Consider the following 18212-nt stretch of genomic DNA (forward strand, 5'->3'; position numbering starts at 1 on the left):
ACATAGATATACTTGGGGTCCCCATGGCTAGAGTCAACCTTGTATTGATCCTGTTGTTTCAGGTCATTTGCATATAAGTTATATTTGACTGTCAATTTTAGAATCCCAGGAGAGCCTGGATGAATGAACTATTGCCAGAACCATGTGAACAGTGAGGCATGAACTCTCTATGTGGTAGTACACACTGACTGTCCTGTACCTAAGAATCCATGCTTTCAGACTCTTAATTAAAAGAAGAAAGACATTCCAAGCTACATAAATCCCTCACAGTTCTAGCCTATACATTTGAAGTTGTTAGAAAAAAACCTGCCCCCCCATTAAAAAGTTTGGCCAGGCCGCTCTTGCTATAGTGGGCTGCAGTACTCTTGGGAGAAACTGGCCGCACCCTGCCTGCATACCATTGCCTTTAGAAAAAGGTAAGGTGTGAAAAGGGGAAAATAGCCTTAGACTCTCCCACCCGTCATCTTGGCATGAGAACTGCAGGGCTTACCTGGTCACATGAAACCTGCACAGTTTTGGCCCAACCCCTGGGACACAGACCCCCATTTGCTGACTCAACTGACCACCCACCTCCCCCAACTCTCGGGCATAACCAAGGCCTTCGCAACCAAACCGATATCTTTGAAATGTTCCATGTGCTGTGTAAGTTGGTATGTATGATTTGATTTTCTTTGTTGTATAAGCTTAGTGTTGTAGCTGTTTTGGGTAGTACATAGAGTTTGTAGTTATCACTGTTATTTAATTAGTGTAGCTGGATATCTTTAGAATAGAGAGTATTCCCCTTGCCGTTCCCATCCTTATATTTCTGACACGTTTAACTAGAAATTGTAGAATAAATATAAGTAGTACTGTAAATTCATTAGTGACATGGTCAATTAAAAATCTTAGAATACTATAAATTCATCACTGTCATAAATAAATATATTTTATTTACTAAAACGGTCCACCTGGTTCTGTCCTTCCCCCCCTTGGGTATGCATCACCGGACCTGTGGTTCTGGCGACAGAAGTTTGTATTATCTGATCATAAATTGTTAGTCTAGGTTAACTCCCCAACATAGTCTGGATTCACAAGCACTGATGGAGATGATTGACAAAATGGAAACCCCTCCTCACCCTGAATCAATCTAGCTAAGGCTTTTCTAACACTCTAAACAAAGAAGTATCTAACATCAAACAGCATTTGCTGTCACTACAACAAAGGCAGTGACAAACATCCTGAGGCAACATATAACCCTTAATGTTGCCTTTTTCATGCTGTGCTGGGACTTCAGAAGGTGCTTTCAATTGAGTTTTTGTGGGGGAGGGGGAGGAGGGAGGGGAGAAGAAGAGGAAAAGGAGGGAACAAAGAACATCTTGTGTAAAAGTTCTAAAAATGATTTAGGATCCTAACTGATTTTTTAAATGGGAAATAGGATTCTAAATAACATCAGTGCTACTGAAAATGTTACCCCATTATTTTTGAAAAAATAAAGGGATAGTTTACACAGCCAGGAAAGTGGCATTTTATTTTACAGATATTGACTGTAAATTTCCATCTGAAACAAAATCTTGATCATTCACCATTTTGCCCATATACCAACTGGACAGTCTCTACAACAAAGGATAAAGAAATACATCAGAAATGCTAACACACATAAACCTGTAGGGGAACATTTTAACTCACCTGGTCATTCAATCATGGATTTAAAAGTAGCTATTCTTCCACAAGGAAATTTCACTAACCAATCAGAGAGAGAGAGAGCCTGTAGAACTGGAATTCATGTACAGATTTGACACTGTTACCCTGGACTTGAACAAAGATATTAACTGGTTGGCACATTACAAAGCCAATTTCTCTTGCCTTTAACATCTGCATTTCCACATAAAAATGATGCATGGGACATACCCAGCTCACTTAATTAGCCTAATTAACATGAGTCCTACAAATAACAGTTACATCTTCTGCTGTTATATATATATCTTGATTTTTATTATTTCAACTCCAATTTATCTGATGAAATGGGTTTTGCCTGTGAAAGAGCATGATTCTATATATTTTGTTTAGTCTCTAAGGTGCCACAGGACTACTTGTTACAGACTACTACAGTTAAAGACTAACATGGCTACCCTTCTGCGATTCATTAAAAGATTAAAATATAGTAAAATTTGAAAATATAGTAGTCATAGACATCATCAGTTTTTACCACAAATACTCATGATGTAAAAACTGATAGCTTAAAGTGGAACCAGGTCAGCTAGATGGTTGAGGGACAGACTAGCTCTATGGCCTTTTGCAAATCCCAACCTCTCTTCTGCTTTCTAAATATGTAAAAACAGAAGGGGTGCATCTAAAAACCAATTTTGCGCAAAAACTTGCCAGCTGTCTACACTGGCCGCTTGAATTTGCGCAAGAGCACTGACATTCTAATGTAAGAATTCAGTGCTTCTTGCGCAAATACCTTGCGCAAATACCTTGACGCTCCCGCTCAGGGATAAGCCCTCTTGTGCAAGAGTAGCCAGTGTAGACAGGCTAAAATGGCCATCGGAGCTTTCTTGCGCAAAAGCACATCTATACTGGGCACGGATGCTTTTGCGCAAAAGCACTTTTTGTGCAAAAGCATCTGTGCCAATTTAGACGCTCTTTTGCGGAAATACTTTTAACGGAAAAACTTTTCCCTTAAAAGTATTTCTGCAAAATCATGCCAGTCTAGATGCAGCCAACGAGGAGGAGAAGAAGATTATGAAGTCTTCTTCTCCTTCATTCTTGTGAGTGTTAGATTGACCTGAGAGTGATAATATAAGGTCAAATCACTACGGCATTCCAGGAGTGGATGGAAAGCCTTTGCCTTCTAGTTATTTACCTTGTCTAAGAATTAATACAAGTTTTTACATCCAAATGCTGCAGGGCCCTTACCCATCAGAAAAAAAGTGTTCATTAAAAAACAAAAACAAACAAAGAAAAAAACCACACAGCAGTTTATACGCCATGGAGTACTTATTATTGAATCTTGTATAGTAGGAACAAATTTGCAATTTAATCAGAAAAATAATTGTTTTACATTATTGTATGTAAGCATTTGTTATAGCTTGAATTTTTTTGGTCCTCCCATTTCGCTCTATTGATTTTCTAATTCTTTCCAGTAAAGGTCAATTTTTCTGGCAACAGTATATTTAATGTGTTCACAAATTTGTACCAAAGGCCTTTACACTAAAGGGCTTCATTTTATCCATCAGACACATCAACATTGTGTATAATTCAGATTTTCTCAAGGGCTTCTGCTGCTAAATCTGAAGATCTTTAATCTTTTTAAAAAGCATTACTTTGTTATCCTTTATTAATCACTTCCAATCTCTCATTAAATTGATATACCTTTCCTCCATTCATTTTCTATCACAAAACCATAATATGTTCACCATTTACCCTATGTGTTACTTCCTCTTCTGGAGTCTCTGACTTTACTTTCCACATCAGTGTGCTAAAAGAATAATAATGTTTTGGTGAGTTTGGTGCATGCATTTTGCGTTTTTTGTATTCACGCTACTATTACACGATGTTGGCATAAGGACCTTAGTGGAAGAATTATCTAAGAGCTAAGAGCTGAGAAAGCATGCTCTGAGAGGGGAAAAAATCAATAAAGAAAAAATGGGGTCTCTGAAGCCAACTGAAGATTATAAAATTAATAACTTGCATTATTAGCTGAAAGACAGTAGACTTGAGAAAGTTTGGCAGAGTCCTAGATTACCTACCTCAGCAACTGGTCACGGAAACTACATACCTATGGTGATCACAAAATGCTTCTGACAAGAGCACAGAGTTAACTAACAATTAAACTCCTATTACTTTCTGACTCTTTGAATCTACAGTATAACCTAGTAGGAAAAAAGAAATACCTGTGATGATGACTGTTGTGTTTAGATGAAACTTGTCTAGACTAGGCTCATAAAGAAACCAGTCAATTTTGACACAGTTCCTATAAAACAACTATAGAAGTATGCCTCTATTCTTCTGTGAAACATATAGCATCTGCAAAGCAAATGAAGACAATGCCTTTCCTACAGTTCACGATAAATAAATGGGTTAATTTTGATGAAATGACATATCATAGATTGAGGTCCTCTTTTTCTTCAGATGTAAAAACAAAAAACAAACATAAAAATGGATTGAGCTCTTCTGCTACTCAAAATAATGATAATACTACATTCTTTCTATAGTACATACTAAAAATACGTTGACAAACCTATTTAAAACAATACAAGACTAATTAGATTATAAACATCTTACATCCCATCTCTGTATTTTACAACTCTGTTAGAGCTTGTGGAAGAACCTTATTCAATCCTCATTTTCTGGATTAGCTTGGGTGCTCTTTAACTGGTTAGATTTTCAATGAAAATGTTCATTAACAATAAACTAAAATGATGTGCTCTGGGGTATCCAGTTTTCTTTTATACCTCAACATGGAAAATGCAAGACACTTGTACTTGCAAAGCCATAGTCTATTCAGCATCCTTGTGTTAGCATTACTCACCAAGTGAAATTAAAAACTGCACTACAGTTACCATGACAACCAGCTGTCTCCCACATACAGTATCAGTTTGAATTTGTGCAGGCCATTTCTAACAAAGATTTAAGTCAACAAATTCAGTCTTACCCTGAGGGAAAAACCTGGTTTATGGACAAATAAATAAAATGACTAAACTGAAAATATTTAAGATCAATACACGTTTATCCCTTTCATATGACTTTGTTCTTCAAATATCAGCAGTGTCTTTTGTCAGAAATTAAAGGTAAACAGAAATCTCCATGTTCAAACTATAGTTGAGGGCCAGTGAAATTCTTGACCCGGTATCTATCCAAGATTATTAATGTGGTAAAGTTACAAGAAATTTTTGATACACTGTGCCCCCAGACAAAATAAGCTTTTCAATTTACCAATTTTTGCAACGTAGACACATAATACATAATATAAAATATAGAAACTCCATGTTTACAACAGAGTTTCAAGTCCTGAGGTTCTTGAAGCAATGGAACTATAAAGTTAGGTATTATGAATCCTTTGTGTTTCAACAAATCTGCAAATTAGCCAATGAACTGAGGAGAAAGGCTTGCATAACCAAATAAATAATTTAGGGCAAGCCGGGTAAAAAAGACAGCACTGTTCTCAATGGTCTAATATCTTATATACTAATATGTATCATCACCTGATTATGTTTAAAACATTATAGACATTTCTTTCAACCAGGCAGTATTTCATTATCTATTCAGGAAAAACACTCCTACTAAATATAAATTTTCTTTTATCAAGCTACCTTTTTAAAAAATGAAAGAAATTCGGAGATTAAGAATAAATATAAATAATGTTGGTTTTATGGGGTGGGGAGAATCCTAACAAAATCAGACAACATAAAATTTAGGCTTGCACTTCTCTTGAAAAGTGTGGCACTGTGACATGCAATTATGAAACAAAATATGCAAAACAACATAAGTTAAGCAAAATGTTATCTTTAAATCTTCTTGTTGATGGATTGTACAATAACTGCATTTAAACAGCATCACAGTTTTGTTCTGATTAACAAAGGAGCAAAATAAAAGGAAAAGAGTTTTCAAAAAATGACATAAAAATATCATATTCACTCAGTGAGTGAAAGAAAGAGCTATTTTTTGTACATCCCCAACTTGTTTTCAGATAAGAGTGTGTATATGTGTCCACGAGTGCAAGATAGAGAGAACAAACAATAATTATAAACAACCACTCTTCTAAGCAGATTTTTTGGATAAACACATTATCAATCTCAAACATAAATCTATAATCTCAAAGTATCTGGAAAACATACATTATTTAATCATACTTCTTATGAACATTTATATAGCACTACATATTTCTGATTTGCTTTGCAGACTATTAAAGACAAATTCCCTGCCTTAAAGAGGAGACCTCTTAACTTTTAGCCCAGTGATCAGGGTATTCCCTTGTGATGTGGGAGACTTCTGGTTTAAATCACCCTTGCAACTGAAGAGAAGAAGGGATCTGAATAGGTGTCTGCCACCTCCAAAATGATTGCTCTAGTAATTCAACTATGGGATATTCTGGTATGGGGTGGGGGGGGGGGGGGGAGTTATTCCTCAATCTCTCCAGTAGAAGCTGATGCATGCTGGATGAATAACTAAGGTGTCACTTGGGACAAAGGGAGAGAAAGCATGCAAGTACACAAACATAAGAATGAAAGAAAAAACAGGACTATGTAGCACTTTAAAGACTAACAAGATGGTTTATTAGGTGATGAGCTTTCATGGGCCAGACCCACTTCCTCAGATCAAATACTGGAAGAAAACTGTCACAACCATATATATCAAAGGATACAATTAAAAAAATGAACACATATGAAAAGGACAAATCATTTGTTTCAGCTACACCAGACTAACACGGCTACATTTCTATCACTATTAAGAATGAAAGGGCTTTGCAAGCACAGGTAATAAAGGCTGAGATTCACGTGGCCAAGATGAGGGACAAAGTACATTTTCCCAGGTTCCAGTCTCCACCCTTTCCTTGACCAGTCCAATTCAGTCTCTAGCCCCTACCACAAGCTCTAACCACGAGACTTCTATAGGAGTCAGAGGAGAGAGACTACATTACAATAGCAGCTAAAATTTGTTTCCACATATAGGTGCTGCAACTACGAGTGCTGTCACATCCCTTGGCTTGAAGTGGTTTTTATTATATACTGGTGTTACTGTTTTGTTCAGTGGCTTTCAGCACCCCCACCACCCCACTATATAAATTGTTCCAGAATCCCTGCTTCCACATGCACCCTCTTGTGCATGACATCAATGGCAAAAGCTACAATTTCCTGTGGTTAATTAATATTACCGAAGTCACTTTGCAGAAGGAAAAACAAACAAAAAAAATGCACAGCCACAGCTAGGCCATTACACCAGTACTAGCAGAGATGGAACACCCAAGGAAGAAAGATGGGATAGCAATTGATTAACATTAATAAAAGTGTTGACAATGGGCTGCTGTAAGAGGGCCTCCGATGTAGAAGACTGTAAACCACTGGTCTAGTGGGTTAGATGTGGGCTGCCTAGTCATGGTCTAAAATCTACTCAGCTCTAGTCGTAACCATGGTTTCTAGAATGTACTTAACACAGTGTCCCCTTGGTTACTCTTGCTGTTATAAACACTTTCGGCACTGATTCAACCACACCTGCTGGTGACAGCAATTGTCAACAGTGGATAATTCTAAGAATGAGGCCAAAGATTTATTACAGCTGAGATAACAGCAAGCCCTCGAGACAAGGCTTCCATTCTACATTCCACTCTGTTATATTTGTGCTTTGTATATGTCTGTGTTTTCATGTTTTAATACAAAAGGCAAACCTTGTGGAAATTGAAATCAGCAAATACTGAAGATGTAATACAACTGCAAAAATATTTCATTTGATTTTTATTATTAATAATAAACATGTTATTGTGGTAATTCCATCAGCCCAATTGTCATTGGGACCCCCTTGTGTTAGGGGGTGTACAAGTTTAAGCCCTATTCCTGCAATTACTTATGCATGCAATGAGCTTTATCCAATGTGACTAGCCCTACTGACTTCAGTCATGTTTAATATGTGTAAAGTTAAGCATATGCATAAGTATTTGCAGGAATAGAAAATGGACCATCCCTGCCACAGAGGGCTTTGTTTCACAGGCTTCCCAAATAAGTTTGGGAACCTTTCTGTCCCTATATGCCCATGGGGTGATTCAAATTAGAGGAAAGGCAAACCACCATTCAAAGAGATCTGTTACTCTGCATTGATTCTAGCCTGTACCACAGTCTACTGCCATGTGTTTCTAGTAACTTGGCCCCATTGGCATCACATTACAAGGTATTCCCCTGGCCTGCCAGCCAAGGACAGAATACATCACAAAAAGTTATTACACTCTTTAATAGTGACATTTCTTTATTCTAATTTATTTTACCACTGTCCTCAAGCTATGATTCATTAAAACAAAGCATATGATTGATTACTCATTCAGGATGGAAAATGAAAGGGAGTGTGTGAAAAAATTAATTTCAAAATCTTATTTAACTATTTTGTAAGTCTAGGTTTGAACCATTGTGTGTTGATTAAATTAGAAAGGATAGCTAGTATAGACAAGGATCACCTATAAAGGGAAAAACTTACAGCCCATGTTCATCTGAAGTATCATCAGGCAATGGCTACAGCACCAGTTTTTTTAAAAAACTCATTAGTTCCTGCAGTGGAAATTCTAAAATGGATTTTTTACACGAAATTTGATGTGTTTCACTTGTAACTCAATCATGAGATTTCTATCAAACTTCTCATATCTTAAACAGTTTGCAAATCTCAGAGCTACAGACACATGGGCTATGTCTACACTGGCATGATTTTCCGAATATGCTTATAACGGAAAAGTTTTCTGTTAAAAGCATTTTCGGAAAAGCGCGTCTAGATTGGCAGGATGCTTTTCCTCAAAAGCACTTTTTGCGGAAAAGCGTCTGTGGCCAATCTAGACGCGGTTTTCCGCAAAAAAGCCCCAATGATGATTTTACATGACATCGTCAGTATTTTTCCGGAAATTCAAGCAGCCAGTGTAGACAGCTGGCAAGTTTTTCCGGAAAAGCTGATTTTCCGGAAAAACTTGCCAGTCTAGACACAGCCATGGGGAACAAATAACCCAAACAAATGCTATGGTTGTTCTTTCAAAAGTTTACAACTGAATATTGACTTACTTCACCTTTGAAAGTTTACATTTAACACAATACTGTATCTTATGTCTGGTTATCTGTATGAAGTAGCAGTTTAGCATTCTTTAAACTCTGTGGATTACCGAGTACAGTTATAATAATAAAAGGATGGGAAAATCATGGAATTAATGACAGCAGAAGTCAAGTCTATTACAATCTTTTTAAATGCAATCTAATCACAGAGAATAAAATAACTGCTTTTCATAAAAGAACCGATAAAGAAAATCTAGAAGCAATTATTAGGATGGAGAATTCCACAGAAGCTTCCATAATTATTAATAAAAGTAGTAACAGTACGTGTTCAGGTCCCCACATATTAATGCTATATCTCCAACTCCTCACTCAGGGTATGCCATGTGGACGAGCTTTGTAGACATAGCAAAATGAAGCAGTGATTTAAATAATCGCCGCTTCATTTACATAAAAATGGCTGCCGTGCTGTGCCAATCAGCTGTTTGTTGGCAGTCTGGATGCTCGGTGGTCAACATCAAAAGCCTTTGTTGACTGCCCCGTTATGCCTCGTGGGATGAGGCTTTTGATGTCGACCGCAGAGTGTCCAGACTACCGCGCTGAGCCGACAAACAGCTGATCGGCACAGTGCGGCAGCCATTTTGATGTAAATGAAGCAGCGATTATTTAAATCGCCGCTCCATTTTGCTATGTCTTCAAAGCTCATCTACATGGCTCCGTCAACAGATCCATGTAGTGTAGACATGCCCTCAGTGTTCTTATAAAATAATGCCATGACCCAGGTCATTATGGGAATTATATTACATCTCCTGTTTAAAGTAGTAATTGAAATGCTTTTGTTTTAGGAATCTGACATAAGATTAGTGGCATGTGCACATGTAACCACCAACAAGCAGATTTGAACCTGGAATCTCTGGAGCGCGCGCGCCCGTCCGCCTGTAGGCACGCGTACACACACACACACACACATGAACTAACGAACCTGGGATCACATGAATCTGGGATCTCTGTAGCTCACACACACACACACACACACACACACACACACACACACACACACACACACACCCAGAGACATTATAGAAGCAGATACTGTTTGTGAGCAGTTGTAATCTGATTGAAGGCTATCAAATCCTAAAACCAACGTTTATTTTACCCAAACTAAAGGTTCTGGTGTATTCTTACTATTGCTTGCAATTTTATATTCTTTTCCTTACTTGGAGCATTTGCCAGAGGATAAAGTTACAAAAATAAAATCTAGGAAGATTAAAGAAGAAAGTTGCACAAAAAAGCATTTAGTCCTGGATCACTCTGAACACATTTTTATTAGTGACAGGTAATGTGAAATGAAGCATAAACTGAAATCAAACCCATCTTTAAGGTTACACTAAACTGAACTGACAAGAACACTACATGAAAGGAGGGAAAAGAAATGGATTGCTATATAGTGCTTTGATCTTCAAAAATGAGAGAGTGCACAGTGCTTAAATTTAAAACTAGAAGAAATGGAATTCAAGGTAGAGGAGACAAGAAAACAAGAGGAGGTGTAAGGTATAACCTGGAACTTCAACTATCTAATTACGAAAAGATGCCAACCTTTATTAGTAAAGGGGCTTGAGGGAGAAAAGGATGGAGAAGGAGAAATAACAGAAATGGGTTACTGATATTTAACAGTGTTTTCAATGTGTACTCCATCCTATATCTTAGCTACCTCGTAAGACCATAAAGGAAACAAACAATACAGGAAAAATCAAGTGGCAGCCTATGTATGAATTAACTTGGAGGCTAGGTTTGATTCCTGAGGTTATATATGTTAAAGAATAACATTGCTAAAAACAGTTAATGGATACTCTCAAGATATTTTTAGAAGACTATAGACAATGTCAATCAAAGGAAACATTGTCCTATGTAGTTTATTGAAAACAGGCCTCAAAGATTGCTGTCTTGAAATTAGAAAAGAAAATTAAAAGAGCAAGACAAGAGAATCAACCAGTTATTCTCAAACTTAATATTCTAGTACGTATTTGCAAAAAATTCCCCACCAAAGCCAAATTCCAGGTCTCCTATTAGGCCATCTGCAAAACCCAGAATGGAGAGTAGTGTTCCTTAGCAAGCCAGAACTGCAAGCATTTGCATCTTGCGGTGGGATGAAAAGAGTACTAGTAGAGTGACATTGGTTCTGAAGTTATTTTAGACCAGATTCATTAGAATCTCAGGCCTTGGTATTGATTTTTTTGCCAGATTCATCATGGTGTAATTTAATTGAGCTACTATGGCTTTCCACCAACACAAGCAAGGCAGAAACAGTCATTTGGTGCCTGGAGCAGAGAGCCACAGGGAGCAGCCAGCCACTTAGAGTGGCATGGGGCTGCTTAGTGCCTAAGAATCTCAGCATGGTGGCCTGCAGTCTGCATCTTTTGGCTTCACAGGCTGGATCTGGCTTGTGGGTCTCATCTTGCCTTCCCCTGCTTTAAATATTATAACTAAAGGTTTTGGTTTTGTGTTTTTATTTTAATCTAATAAACGTGGCACATAAGATTATTTAAAATTATGAAGCATTATTGCATCCCTAGCAATATAATGGAAGCAATCCATATAATATGTCCAAAGATGCAAAAACAGAAAGGAGTTTGGATGTCTGACATTCAGATTAGATCAAATCAATGAAAGGAACAGGTCAGGAATGTTTATTGTCTCCTGACCAATTTAACCTCTTCTCAGTTATTTGCAAAGAGAAATGCTGGATGAGATATCAATTCCATGCAGAGTGAGGAAATAACATTTTTGTAATGTACATAATCAAATAAGATATTTATAAATCTTAGCTGACTGAACCAATTATTCCAGTCTTAACTTTGTGTTTCAGATAAACAAATGAGTACGTAATGAACAGCTTGTTCCTAAGAGAAGTGGATAACTGACTAAGGTGGAGGGATATGAACAGTAACATTATTTTGAAAATGTATATTCCTGAATTCAGCAATTTCAGTATCTATAGCAGTAATAATCCTACTTATTATCTCTCTCTTTTTCATATATATGTAAGCGGGGGAATGGTCCCGCTATTATGGGGAACTTTCCTGGCTTCTATACACCCCGGTGAAATGGACCAGCGAAAGGATCTGAGTCCTCGCTCCCACTTCCTTTACCCCACGGCCTCCCTGATCCTGAGGGCTCCCCCTCCACTCTCCTGAGTAGCAGACCCCTCGAAACCCCAACAAGGCTGGGCCCAGGTTTCCTGGGGCTTAATCCCCGACCTTGTAGGGGCAGGAGTTAGGGTGTTCCCACTCCGAGGTGCTCTCTTTACACTGCAGGCCTTCTTGGCCCAGTGATCACTTCATAAGGTTCAAAGCAAATACAATTTATTAAACATCAACTGATTAAAGAGAAAAGAATAAGAAAAAATGAGAATGGTTAAATGAGAACACACAACCCTGCTCTGTAGCACAGGGACATCAAAACAGCAGCCTGCAGAGTGTAAGGACAGTCCACAGTCTCTTCCTTAGAGGCCCCTTAGAGGCCTTGGATGTGCTGCAGGGGGGGCTGCAGGCTGGACACGCTTGCTCTGGCAGTGACCACACAGCCTCAAGCTCTAAGTGGCCAGATCCCTCTCCCAGTCCAGAGCCTCTCCCCACACTTTGCAGTTCCCAGCTGCTCACCACATCCAGCTGCAGGCTGTGCTGTGTGGCCAGTCTCTAGCTTCTTGCGTTTCTTCTCTGTTCCTTTTGGCTCTCTGAGCACTGCCAGTCTGCTGCTCAGCACAGGGTCTGCGCTCCTTGAGCTGTGTGTGTCTGGCTCAGCTGCTGCAAAAACTGCCCCTCAGCACACAGCTTGCTTTGCTTGGGCTGTCTCTCAGCTCCCTGTTTTTGCAGGACTTCTGCACACTGCTTGCACTCCTTGGGCAGTGTCTCAGCTCTCTGTTTGCTCAGAGAGAGCCAGAACAATCCCAGCTCACAGGGAGGACGGGTCCTGGCCTTTTGCTTTTCTCACTGGCCTGTCCAACTTGTCAATCAGGCTAAGCTGTAGTGTTGACTGCTTTCCATTGTCTCTGGGGTCTGTCAGTCTCATGGACCCTTCCTCTGTTGACACTGGGAGCTGGCAAGCCAAAAAACTCCCACAGAGTTTAAGTAAGGGGCTAACAGTCCCCTTACATATAGGTTCCAGTTCAAGGGAATGTTCCACAGATTTGTTTCCAGTTTCTACTCTAATGCTGAGTATTATTTTACTACTCATAATGTAAAGCACTTAACTGTTAATAAATGTATCAATGTTTAAATGCACAGTCAGTCCCAATTATCCCATATAGTTCACAGCCTGCTTCAGCTATTCACATGGTGACAAACATGGTCCTGATTACTTCTGTAACATCCCCACCATAATGCAGGCTGCTACTATTTCAGTGCAACTCATAGACCTATCTCCATACTCTGTTATCTTACACCATCAAATAAATGTGCTGCAGGGAATGATGGAATATAGCCACACTGAAGCAGAAATTGCTAGGTGATAGCCATAGATTGAAAAAAAGATTTAACAGACAGAGTCAACACAAATATGTCCCAGCTCTAAAAAGCCTCATACCCAAATGTACGGGCAAACTAACAGCAATTCTTTTAAGATGTGTAGAATATTATTAAACTGATTACAAGTTTAATGAAGTGTCAGTTTAGGAGGCTATAATACTCTCATGCTGAAAGTGAGTCTTTCCAAAAAATAAGTATCCTTGACTCTGTATTTCAGATATGATAAGAGACTAGCAGATACTCCAATTCATTGAACTTACGAAAGCTGGACATACATAAAAGGAATGTTGGGAATGAAAACAAGCAGAATGCCTCTAGAGATTACTTACGTGTGCAGGATGAGGACAACTTTTACAGAACTGGCAGATATTCTAAATAGGGTTACTTTGACAAAGAAAGTCAAATATATCAGCTGAAAAAATGAACTACTTTAAAACATTTAAGTAAATGTTCATATGCTAAGCATTAGAGTAAGAACTATTTAACACCTCTCATTTACCCTTCTCTCAGCACATTCAGCCATCTCATTTTTCAAATATGAAATGAGAAAGCGTGACAGATGTATCTGCAAAATTATAACCGCCTGTCTATTCAACGTCATATCTTGAATCACTCAAATGTATAAGTATTCTTAAGTCCTTTATTATATATATTTCACTATTTTATTAAAGTTGTGGGCCTGATTTTCAGAGGTATAGAAGATCTAGAATTGCAAATGAGGTCACTAGGGTCTGCAGCACATCTGAAAAGCAGGCCTATATCTATATTTATAAAAAAAAGCACTTTGGGAAAATGTCAAAATTACACATGTAAGAGCTCAATAGTAAAGAAATAAACATGTAACCTTAATTATGACTCATAGTAAATATACATTATGATGCTGTCTTTAATTATACAATTATTAGAAGACCTACCCAGCATTGCTTGGGTCCCTCAGGGTAAGGGGCTGTCGGTGTCAGGAATAGGGCAGGGGTTGGGAGGTGCAGGATTAGGGTAGGGGAGCTCAAGGCTGGGGGTTGAGTGTAGGGGGCTCAGGGCAGGGAGTGGGGGTCAGGTGTCAGGGCAGGGGACTCAGAACAGGAATTCGGGAGGTCTGGGAGGACTCATGGCACGGAACTGAGAAGTTTGGGGAGGTTCCAAGAGTCACCCATGGTGGCGAAGATAGCGCTGCATCTTCTAGCCCATCCACTCCTCCTGGCGGGGGGTCGGGCGGTGGGCAATGGTCAGCCCTAGCCTCTGCTTCTAGATCCTCCAGCACTGCTCCTTCAGAGGGGCTCAAGGCCCCAGCTCCCAGCAGTGCTCCTAGGATCAGGTGGGTGGAACTGTGTGGTCTGGCCCCTGGTGATGCAACTACGAGGTGGCAGGGCTGCTGGCTGATGGGTCCCCAAATCACTGTCTGGAGGTGTGATCAAAGACCAGAGGGAGGGGATTGAGACAGGGGTCACTTAGGCCAGTGGGCAGTGCAACATGGAGAGCCTTGGCCCCAACTGATCACTCTCTTCCTGGTGTGACTCCCCCCTGTGGTCATTCTGCAGTATAACTGTCCCTCCTATCAGCTGCCTCCCTTTCTGTGTTATTGAAAACAATCCCATTCCAGGCAAATTGTGTTTTCCTGGCACAACTAAACCCTAACCTTGCTTTAAGTTAAGATAAGAGGAAGCTGCATATCTCACTCTTAGGGTATGTTTACGCTAGCCCCCTAGATCAATCTAGGGAGGCTAATGAGGGCGACCGGAATTGCAAATCAAGCCTGGGATTTAAATATCCTGCGCTTGATTTGCATGTTCCCGGCCGGTCACCATTTTAGAAATTGACTAGCCCGAAGTAACTGCCCGCGTCTACACGCGACAGTGAAATGGGATTCCGATTTAAAGCCCCTAATTCAAATTAGTTGATAAACCTCATTGCAGGAGGAATACCAGCTAATTCAAGTTAGGGCTTTAAATTGGAATCCCATTTCACTGCCGCAGTTACTTCGGGCTAGTCAATTTCTAAAATGGCGACTGGCTCAGAGGACTTCTTGAAAGACTCACGGATGGACAGATGAACTCACGACAGACAGATGTACAAACACTGTAATCGAGATCTAGATATACTATTTCTCAAATTATACTCCATACCATTTTTCTACCCTCAAATACCTATGTGAAGAATGTTTTTATATTCTTTCATTATTTTCTACTTAAACTAACTTTCATAACTCTACAATGTTTATTTCAATTCAATATTTTTTGCCAGTTGCTATCGAGTGTACACTGTCTTTTCCATCATCGCTACAGATCGTTTAGAAACAATTCAGAGAATAAAACAGTTGGCTATGAAGCTAAGTTAGCTACATACATGCAAACGCACAGCATGGATCTCCCAGCCTTCAATTTGGGGGATGAGATTGTTAGCCATTAAATCCTGTCCTCTTACAATTTAGTAATACTTTAAAAATGTTAATAATAAAAACTTATGCAAGAACATCTACAAAATTTAAAACTGAGCTGAAAAAATGAATGAATGGGGGTATTCCAAAATATTCATAGTAATACAGTAAAAAAGATTTTTCTTCAAATTTCAGCTTCATAGAAGCAGTAAAGGAGAACTTAAAGATAATGAAAGATAGCTAACACTGTCAAGCATCTTTCTGGAATAAAAGGCAATGAAACGAATATTCAAAGCATGTGCAAGGAAGGTATCCTTTGCAATACAGGCAGTCCCCGGGTTAAGTACAAGATAGGGACCGTAGGTTTGTTCTTAAGTTGAATTTGTATGTAAGTCGGAACTGGTACATATTGTAGGGGAAACTCTAGCCAAACATTTCTCCAGAGCTCAGTTTTATTCTCCCACACCTCACTTCCCTCAGTCCTTTATTCTCAAGCTGAGGTGTCTGCTGAGAAAAGCCGCTCCGCGTCTCCCTGGTCTGCTGGGAAGGGGGGGGGGCGCTAGCTTCGCATCTCCCTGTCTGCTGGGAGGAAGCAGCTAGTGCGGGGTTGCCTCACCCCGTTTGTAAGTAGGGATCCGATGTAAGTTGGATCCATGTAACCCGGGGACTGCTTGTAACTGGCTTTTTTGTTTTAAAATGCATCATAGACTTTAGTTAGATTATAAATCTAGATTTCCATGACATTTCAGAAACAGGTAACTCAGGATGAGTTGAAGAGTATAAATTTTGAATTGGCAGCATAACATTTATCTTTTTCATTAGGTATGAGGGAGAGTTAACAATTTATTGCTAACAGTAATGATCACTGGGTTGTATATACTCTGTTGAAATACATTTCCCTAACAAATGCTCAAATTTAAAATGAGAAAATGTGTATCACTAATAAATGTTTGCTCCAGTGAGGCTGATAAAGTGCATCCAAAGACTGAACATTCAAGCCATGGCAAGGCATAGCCTCTGCTGATGTAAACTGTCATAGTTCTATTGAAGTTTAAGGAGTCACGACAATTCATATCAGCTACTTCCTCAGTTTCTCTCTTCTGCTTCTGAACAAAAAGATTATAAAAACATTGCAATATTCCAGGCAAGCTTTATATTTATTAACTTCTCAAGGGCCTCTCATCCTAAATGACTGAGAGCCTTTTCCTGTTCCCAGTGAATTAATGACAAACTCCCGTTGATTTCTGTAGAAGCAGGAATAACAAAGCAACTGCCACCATAGTGCATATGGCCTGTGTAAATCTCAGTCCTACTTAATTCCTCAGCACCAAATGTACAATTTATGTAATCGTCTTTTGGGCAAAACAATCACTGAAACTTTTGCAGAGGGACAGGTCAGTGCAAGAAAAATAAGTCTACTCACTGGACTTGCAGGCTGCGAACTTGCTGCTTTATTTAACTGCATCAAAACAAAATGGGAAAAAAACTGACTAAACAGGAAGCAATGCAAGGGTAGAGCATGGTGGCAACCAATAATATTTGAACTACCGGTAATACCCAGCTACCCCCTGGATGAAACAAAAACCCATTGAAGTTTTGCCTGAATAAGGACTGCAGGCATCATCCCAGTGATGCAAAGAGGCTTGCACAAGTACACATCTCGCTATAGTTTTACTTGCATTCAGACATGTTCTTTATCATATTAAATACCTGTATACTTTCTGCTATGCTTAACTTTGCATGGTCTGCAATATCATTAAACTGAATCACATAGGTTTGTCAACCTTCCCTGTTTTGCTGGGAGTCTCCCAGAGGCAACTGAAGCCAACCAGGGAGATTTTAGACAGCTAAACATCTGGTAGTACAGTGGGGCTAAGGCAGGTGCTGCTCCTGAAAAGCAGCCTGTATGTCTTTGCAACCCCTGGGGGTGGGCAAGGATTCTCCATGGCACCACATTAGCAGCTCCCATTCATCAATGAGAGCTGCAGAGATGATGCCTGAAGGCCTGGGCAGCACCCCACGCAGTGTACAGAGTGTCTTGATGCAGTTTTAGCTAGAGGCTGGGGAAGGCAGAGCACATACTTTAGCCCCGCTGCACTGCCAAATAGGAGCTGACCAAGGTAAGTTCCACTGGGCTGGAACCCACACCCTCGCCCAACTTCAACCCCCCACCCCAACCCAGAGCCCCCTCCTGCACCCAAACTTCCTCCCACAGTCTGCCCCAGGCTCAAACAGGAGCCCCCACCCCCACACCAAACCCTCTGATGCCAGCTCAGAGCCCTCACTCCCTCCCACACCCCAACCCCTTGCATCAGCCTGATGAAAGTGACAAAGAGTGGGGGACAAGCAATAGAGGGGAGAAGGGATGTGGCCTCAGTGAAGAGGCAGAGCAAGGATGTTTGGATCTGTGTGATTATCCAGTTGGCAACCCTATTTATGAATGAACCACCAGAAATGTCTTTAGTATTACATGAATTATAATCTTCCTTAACTCCATGAAACTCTTAAAATAATCCAAACTTAAATGTAAAGTTCAAGGCAATTTTTATTTTTTTCTTCAAATCTCTGGTCCAGAAAACAAAATGTGATTAATACATTTATCAA

General features: G+C 39.6%; 1 protein-coding gene across 7 annotated transcripts in view; it reads right to left on the reverse strand.

Annotated features, from left to right (window-relative positions):
- ADGRA1 (adhesion G protein-coupled receptor A1) overlaps positions 1 to 18212 on the reverse strand; it is a 486631-nt gene that overhangs the window by 89690 nt on the left and 378729 nt on the right. For 6 of the 7 annotated variants that reach the window (XM_075935214.1, XM_075935215.1, XM_075935216.1 and 3 more), the window contains one exon: positions 17032 to 17067. The exons of the other annotated variant lie outside the window; for it this stretch is intronic. In XM_075935214.1, the coding sequence (XP_075791329.1) occupies positions 17032 to 17067 (36 nt within the window). The remainder of the gene's footprint in view (positions 1 to 17031; positions 17068 to 18212) is intronic. 7 annotated transcript variants of the gene reach the window in all.

This window comes from Pelodiscus sinensis, chromosome 8, assembly GCF_049634645.1.
Source record: "Pelodiscus sinensis isolate JC-2024 chromosome 8, ASM4963464v1, whole genome shotgun sequence".
NCBI classification, from domain to species: Eukaryota; Metazoa; Chordata; order Testudines; family Trionychidae; genus Pelodiscus; species Pelodiscus sinensis.